Raw genomic sequence first — 8,123 nt, forward strand, 5'->3', positions numbered from 1 at the left:
TTCATCTTCTTGATGATCATGTTGTACCATTTAATCCTGTGATAAAAAGGCAGAAATGCCTCCAATGATATAGTTGATTGGATCAATATGTCATGCAAAAAAAAATGATAAAAAATTTGGATACATAATAGAGCCAATTGCAGCAAATAACATTTTACGTAACGCTCCTGACTGTGTATGTGCCAATGACCCTTCACGGCCATTTTCTTGACATGTGGGTTTTATTATTCAGCCGACAACCCGTGTATTAATTTTGGAAAGTTCAAAAAATCCCCTATATATTAAAAGAGAAACATTACAACATATTTTTGTAGCCACATATCATCACCACAATTATTCTTAGAATTCTTAAAAAAATATGTGGTCCATATAAATATATAATAAGCTTTTTATTAAACTAACCATAAATTAATCATATATGTTTTTCATTGTTTCCTTCAATAAAAATCACAAAATTACCTAATGTGGCTAAAGTATATATATGACAATCAATGATTTTGAATAATAAAGATTTGATAAAAATTAGTCTATTCTCTATCATTTTTTTTTAATTTTAACTTATTAAAATAAATTAAACAGCCACATTAACTATATAATAAAAATTAGATTTTTTCGTATATTTTATATTTTGAATTTTTAAAAAGGAATATAAATGACTTAAGTTGCTAAAATCTCACATAAAATTTTTTGTGATCCATAGTTTAAAATTTATGTTATAACAAGATACAAATGATTACGAAATTACATAAGTAGGAAGTCTCATATAATAAATATTATATATATATGTATATTAATAGTTTTTTAAAATAAATTATATACCATATAAAATACAAAAGTATTTTAATTTCGAATTTGATTTGAATTTTTTTGATAAACATTTTGAACAATTATTGACAACTTAATATTTAGATTTTAAATTTTGTATTGAATGTTTTTAAAATGATAAATTACTAAAACTATTAAACATCCCACAAATTTTTTATTGTTATCATTGATTTAATTTTTTTTATAAATAAATACAAATGATCAAAAATAATATGAGTATAAAATATTTTTTAACAGATGTCGATATTAAAAATATAATATATATCTATGTTAATATCATTTAAACTTAATTTTATGCCATATAAAATAGAAAAAAATATTTGGCTGGATTAATAAAATTTATTTAAGTATTTGTACCAATTTAATTATATACGTAATAGTTATTAAATTTTTAATTATTCAATATATATTTATTATTTCATAATATGTAAAAAATATAGAATATTTGAAAATAATTTATATATAGTATTCTTGCACGGATCTTAACCTAGTATTTATTAATTATGCATCACTACGTGATTTTTCTCGTGTCTTGGCTTCTATAATACAATATAGCAAATCAATTTTTGATAGGTCATTTATCTTTTTAATATAGTAATTTAAGCACACATAATTTTGGAGTTTGTTCTAAATAAATAACCAAAAATGCAAGTGCATGACAACCATAGCCAAATGCATTCTCTTAATTTCTCAATATATACCACTTTATACCAACAAAAAAGATGTTAAAGTCACCCTTACAGAACGCAACCTCTTTGTGCATGTCTCAGATGCTTCTTGGATCATAACTGAGATTGGCCAACCAGTTTTAATACCAAACTGTAACACCCGAAAACTTCCACCAATGGATCCTCACACCCACTCTCTCAGCCAGAACCCACCACCTGACCGATGGTTATTGCATAAGTTGTTGGACTCTCATAAGAATTCTTACATATTCTACAATAACCTCGTCATCTTTTCTCGTGGTTTGACTTAATTTGCATGGTATTATGAATTACTTATGGTAAGTAATCCGTCATTCGACTACTCTAAATTTAACTATGCTTAACTATGAAGTTATTTCTGAATAGTAACCGAAAATATAAATGCATTTCAATGACATAAGATACCCTAATTTATTAATTGACGAATATTTTATAAAAATATCATTTTATGGTTTTATATGTTACCACAATATGAGAAAACCAATAAATTATAAACAATTAAAAACCGTCGATCTATCATAAATGTTATATATTACAAATCAAACAAACACCCATGCTGACATGTTTGTGCAACCATTATTTTCTTATGTTGTAACTAATTTCATATATCTATTATATTAAAACAAACACTCATGCGGGTGTACGCATCAAGCTCTAGTAATTTGTTAAAATTGTGTCTAAATAATATAAAACATTAGATCTAACCTTTTTAATAATTTTCTTATTAATCATAATACAAATTATTTGATAAAATAAAAACTTAATGAAAACACTTAAATAACTTATACAACTAACTTTTCAGGTTTAAATACTAAAATATTTTCATTTAATATGAAGTAAAGTAATTAACAGGTTAGTCTATTTATATTTTCATATGTGAGACACATTCATTTAAACAAAAAAAAATTTCATATAAAATTTATAAATAAGATGTTAGAAGAAATAAATTAATATTAAGTAAATTTTATAATAAAAGTTTCATGTATCATATTTTTTTAAATAAAATAAATAAATTTAAAATAGCTCATTACGAGAATCCATAGTATAGATTGAAAAATAAAATAGAATAATGGTGTATAATTTTATAATTAGTATAAATATAAAGCAATAAAATTATAAAATATTATCATATGTGCCAAAACATTTTTATTTCTTTAATTTAAATTAAATTTTGTTAAAAATACTTCTGCTGCCCTTTTGAAATGTATTTTAAATTTTACACATTAAATAGTTGCATGGCACAATATTTTTCTGTTTTCTCTTGAAAAGGAGAATATTGAATTCTTTACATTAAAATAGGGGTGGCACTTCGGTTATTTTATCGGTTCGGTTTTGGTTCGGATCTTGTTGGTCGATTTTCTTTTATCCATCTACAAACATATTAAATCGCTAGTAAGCTAAAATAATAGTTTGATGTTTTCACTTTTCAGTTGTCTAAATATATTGTAACAATTTCTTAGAACTTGATATTAAAAATCTCACCTGAAGTTATCTAGAATTGACACCACAAAAAGATTTGGATGTAAAATTAATATGCAGGAGTCCTCGAAGAAAGAGATGCTGTGGAAAAGAATTTTTGTGTTTTAGTTAGGGTTTTAATGAAATTTGGTTAATTAGTTAGGTTTTAGGTTTAACTTTTAAGTAGCTGCCGTTTAATTTACATATAAGAATATTAGAATTCTGATAATTCATTTTTATTTTTTTTTCCTAATAAAATATTTTGATATTCGGTTAAAAATATATATGCTATTGCTATTGAATTAAAAAAAGAGAGAAATACGTGGGTTTAGTCTTACAATTTTAGTACATTGATATTACTAGTATGTTTAATTTAAATAACTACAAAAAAATATATTGGTTTCTCGGTTCAGTTTAAAAAAATTTCCAACTAAATGATTTGATAATAGACTTTGATTCGGTTTGAATCGGTTTAGGTTCGATTGGTTCAGTTTGTCTCGGTTCGATTCATTTTTTCCCACCTCTACATTAAAAGTATGGTATTAGTAAACAAAGCACTTAAAAGGGACCTAAAAATAAAAGGATAATCTTGAGGGATCGCGGAAGGGTAATTCCGGCAATTTACATGATGAATATTAACAAAACAAACCCTAGAAGATAAAACTTTGACGGCCGACATATCTATTCTCGATTCCCGAGTCGCATTGGCTTCGTTCATTTAGAGGCTAAGAGCATCTCCAATGGTGTTACCACCATTGGAGTCCTTATGATTATTAAACTAATTTTTTTTTTTTAGAATAGTTAAGGATTCTATTTACAATAGTATGTCCAATGGTGTTTCCCAATTTAAAATCCTTAGCAATAAAAAATATTAAATTTAAAAACATGTAAAATTTAAAATTTTATTTATTACGTGATTAAATATTAAAATACAATAATTATTTAGTTATATCACTCAAGCTTAAGAAAACAGAGAACTTTGTTTGATCAAAGATAAAAACATAACCAGTTTACAGTATTTACGAACACAAACTAATGATGAAATGGTTTAAAACTCATTAACTGAAATAAAACAAGAAATACTACTTGGAGAATCAAAGAATTACAAAAACAAAAACAATCTACTACTCTGCAAAATCCTCCACTCATTTTCTATCGACTTGTGGAAGCATCAACCAACGGTTCAGATGTTGTCACTGCTGCCATCTCCTCCGGTCTAATCTCTCCAAGTTGTATCATAAATTGCTGCCATGTCACTAAGGATCAAGTTTTTTAAATCCTTGTTTAAGGATTGATCCTTACATTACTTAGCTCTAATAATATTATTCTATTCAAATTATCCTAGGATTACCCGCTAAGGACTGCTCACGTTACCCTGTTGTGGGTGCTCTAAAGTTCTCCTCCGCCTCTGCTGCTTAGTCCTACTGGTACGATGTCGTTCTCATCTCTCTCTCTCTGAATACAAAACTGTTGTGTTTGGTTTCATTCGTTGTACTGATAAGCTTTGTTCGATTGATTATATGTCTTTGTGGGCGCGAATATACTCTGTTTTGTTTTTGTTGTTTCCGAGAAGCTTGTTGTGATTATGATTAAGACACTGAACAAAAAAAAACTTAGGCTTTGGTCGTGGGGTTGCTTTCTTGACTTAGACTCTTGAGGTGTCTTCTGTATTGCTATACCCTTAGCTATAAAGTTTCGTTCTCTTTTTTTTTTATTTATCGTAATTGTTAGTTCTGGTTGCGATACTATTAACTTCGCATGAACTATGAATTGGAGAGTTAATTTCTCCTGCATAGGTATAATGGTTTGGTAGGTTTCATTATATTTATTTAATTGGCCTTGAAAATGTTAAACTTGAACACATGTAAGGAAATTTTATTTGAAACATATGTTTTCTACTGTGAGAACATGCTGCAAATCGTAGGTATGTATTCAAATTAACAGGAGATTCCCTGTAGTGAGCGATTTGTAGATCAATTTGTTTCTAGAAAAAATCAGATAAACAGTTGTGCTATATGTTTGAACGGAATGATGTTTTGAGTAAGGATGCTGAACAACGTAGATAGCATGAGTCTATGTCACGTGATGTCATGACACATGCTTTCTTTATGATAGATGGCAAGCGCTTGGAACATGAGCATTGCAATGGTTCATAGGGATTTAGAGAGGGAATGGGAGATCAATGTTGGACTTGTTTCATATTCTGTTTTTTTTTTTTTTCAAAAAAAATCATTATTTTGGATATTCTTGCTCCAAAAAATATTGGGAAGATCTAGAAAAAATATAGATTTTCTTATAGTAGCTTGTGGAGCACATTGGAGCAAATAAGCATGTTTGGAGCTTGTGGAGCACTGCTCTCACCAAGGATTGCTCTCACTTGGTTTGCTTCATACATATTTTGGGGATGGAAAGCTGGTCTGAGTGGAGATTCTTTGTCAATAGCAGTGAACTTTAGTCCTTTATTTATTTGTCTTCTTTTATTCGTATCTGCAGTTACACCTCTCTACTTTTTTTTAACAACCTTTGTGAACAATGAGTGGTCGTTTTTCTCGGTCCATCTATGTCGGTAACTTGCCCGGCGACATTAGGGAGTCTGAGATTGAAGATCTCTTTTACAAGGTCAGTTCTGCCTACCTCCTTTGATTCAGTTGGTATTTACATGACATCCCAACTGTTTCTAAGAGAATGGTATCTCAATTGCAGTATGGCCGCATAGTTGATATTGAATTGAAGGTTCCACCTCGCCCTCCATGCTATTGCTTTGTTGAGGTGCGTTTCTTTGTTTTAAATTACATGGTCTTAACCAAAATTTTCAAGATAATAGTTAACCAAACACTCTATGTTGAGTGTTTGTAGTTTGAGCATGCTCGGGATGCGGAAGACGCCGTCGATGGCCGTGATGGCTACAACTTTGACGGGTGTCGCTTGAGGGTAATAAAGACATTCATTGCCTTGCCTTTTGATGTTTTTTTTTTTTTTTAATTTGTTCTCGTTGTGTCTAATCATTATGAATGCAGGTTGAGCTTGCCCATGGTGGTCGAGGGCAGTCTTCAGGTGATCGTCGTGGTGGATACCGTGGTGGGGGTGGCTATGGTGGTGGAGGTGGATCTGCCCGCTTTGGCGTCTCACGACACTCTGAGTTCCGAGGTTTGTGTAATTAGAAAATTGGTATTTGTAAAATTTGGTTTGAGTCTTCACATGTTTCTGATGGTTTGTATGTATTCTTGGACGGCTTTATGCAGTTATTGTGCGTGGGCTTCCATCATCTGCTTCATGGCAAGATTTGAAGGTGTGATGACTACTAACTACTTCAGGTTTTCTTTTTTGCTTCTTTAAAAAAAAAAAAATTAAAAACCGTCATTTCAGGATCATATGCGGAAAGCTGGTGATGTGTGCTTTGCTGAGGTCACTCGTGACAGTGATGGTGCGTTATATGTTCTTACCTTACCTTTTATTCCAGCCTCGAGCCGCGTTTGGGATATTGTGGTTATGTCTTTTTCCTTACACATAACTTTATCTTAATTATGGCCAGGAACGTATGGTCTTGTTGATTACACCAATTATGATGACATGAAGTATGCTGTAAGTTTCCCCTCTCTTTCTGTATATCAAAGCTATGAATTTGTTTAGTTTCCGATGCTAAAGGTTTGTGATTGTTGTTCAGATAAGGAAACTTGATGATACAGAGTTCAGAAACCCCTGGGCCAGAGGCTATATCAGGGTATGGTGGTTTTCTTCTTACAGTCTTAATCGTCTCCCATCCTTTACTGTATAATGTGTGTGTCTGTGTTTTCCCTTACATATGCAGGTTAAGAAATACGAAAGCTCCCAGTCGAGAAGCCCAAGCAGAAGCAGGAGTCGAAGCCGTAGCCGAGGCCGTGGTCGCAGCCCTAGCCGCAGCATTAGCAGAAGCAGGAGCCCAAGGAAGGATCTTAGGTGCGTTTGTTTGTACACTGAACCCCTTCTGTATATCTTCCCGTTATGAACAAGTAGTTAAAGTTGTGTGTTTATCAAATCTTTATTGCAGCAAATCACCAAGACGTTCCCTTTCCAGATCGATATCAAAATCTAGATCTCCATCTCCCGACAGGAAGAAGAGTCCTCCTAGGTAAACTTCTCGTCCCTACCCTTTCTGTATCAAAATCACTGATGTTTCTAATCCTTCTTTTACTCAGGGCAATGTCGAAATCGAGGTCCAGGTCCAGGTCCAGGTCCAGGTCTCTTTCAAAATCTCCTGCCAAGGTATACAAATAAGTTGCATTTTAGTTTTATGGGAAAAAGGCCAAGCAGAGACTAATCTGAAACTTGTTGAAAATGATCTCTTTCTCAGGTTCGGGAAGGCAGTGGATGATTGCTAAAGTTGTCAAGCCAAAGATGGAACGAGATAGACTTGGAGTTTTATATAAAGCTCAAAGTTGTAGTTGGTTTCTCTGTTGAATACTTTTTTTTATTTATATGTGCCTACTTTGTGTTTACAACATGTTATTTTAGCGGTTCTTTGAAATATTTGTGAAACGATATTTTCATCACTTAATTTTCATTCTACTTCTGAATGTCTTGTTCAAGAATATTTAAGAGACGAACTTGCGTGCATGAGCTTTTTTGGGTAAATTGTCTAACACAAAGGAAGATCAACAGTAATGTTATGATGTGTGACACATGTTCAAAATGTAATTCTTTGTTATAGACAATTAAAGTGGAGTCGTCCACCAGTAGACACTCTAAATCATTTTACTTCTAGCTCTAAATTGATCTAGACAATTATCATCAATGTTCAAATAAAGAAAAGGTCCATTAGACATGAACACTCCAAATAAACATGAAGAAGCTATTTTGACACATTTAGGTTACGATGTCTGAAGTTGTTGAAACTAACCACATGTACATAGTGATTTATGTAACCATTCATGATTAACACACACATAATGTGGTTTGTAAAAAAAGAAATATAATGTGCGGTTTGTAAGACAAACGTGAAACGCATAAGAACGAAAGTTGGTGAGTTTGAAGAGTTGGTGAACTTTTTTCTTCCAGCAATTTATCCCTATATTATAAGCACATGAATGTTTGGAAGATTTGAAAGCACATGAAGGTTTGAAACTTTGCAGAGATATGCCAACGGAAATTTTTTTT

At 31.4% G+C, this 8,123-nt stretch overlaps 1 protein-coding gene across 5 annotated transcripts; it reads left to right on the forward strand.

The window, feature by feature from the left end:
• The first annotated feature begins 3,568 nt into the window (after positions 1-3,568).
• Positions 3,569-7,545, forward strand: LOC103873488 (serine/arginine-rich splicing factor SR34A). 5 transcript variants are annotated; one of them, XM_033274095.1, is made up of 14 exons: positions 3,569-3,715; positions 4,380-4,417; positions 5,484-5,609; positions 5,694-5,759; positions 5,847-5,921; positions 6,008-6,137; positions 6,233-6,279; positions 6,345-6,414; positions 6,523-6,572; positions 6,655-6,711; positions 6,799-6,926; positions 7,018-7,098; positions 7,166-7,232; positions 7,321-7,545. In XM_033274095.1, exons 3-14 carry the CDS (start codon positions 5,523-5,525, stop codon positions 7,339-7,341), a joined length of 879 nt encoding a protein of 292 aa, XP_033129986.1. In that variant the 5' UTR covers positions 3,569-3,715; positions 4,380-4,417; positions 5,484-5,522; the 3' UTR covers positions 7,342-7,545. The 5 variants fall into 5 exon arrangements, with proteins under 5 accessions (XP_033129986.1, XP_033129990.1, XP_033129988.1 ...); XM_033274099.1 differs by having other exon boundaries at positions 3,571-3,715; positions 6,357-6,414; XM_033274097.1 differs by having other exon boundaries at positions 3,634-3,709; positions 4,383-4,417.
• The last annotated feature ends 578 nt before the right edge of the window (positions 7,546-8,123 follow it).

The sequence above is a fragment of the Brassica rapa genome, chromosome A06 (assembly GCF_000309985.2).
Source record: "Brassica rapa cultivar Chiifu-401-42 chromosome A06, CAAS_Brap_v3.01, whole genome shotgun sequence".
NCBI lineage: Eukaryota > Viridiplantae > Streptophyta > Magnoliopsida > Brassicales > Brassicaceae > Brassica > Brassica rapa.

What these genes read in the sequence shown, in the direction of transcription:
- LOC103873488 (XM_033274095.1), top strand. Translation starts at nt 5,523, where the DNA reads ATGAGTGGTCGTTTTTCTCGGTCCATCTATGTCGGTAACTTGCCCGGC. An exon ending in ATGATGACATGAAGTATGCT is followed by an intron (nt 6,573 to 6,654) that starts GTAAGTTTCCCC and finishes ATTGTTGTTCAG; the next exon opens with ATAAGGAAACTTGATGATAC. An exon ending in AGCCCAAGGAAGGATCTTAG is followed by an intron (nt 6,927 to 7,017) that starts GTGCGTTTGTTT and finishes TCTTTATTGCAG; the next exon opens with CAAATCACCAAGACGTTCCC.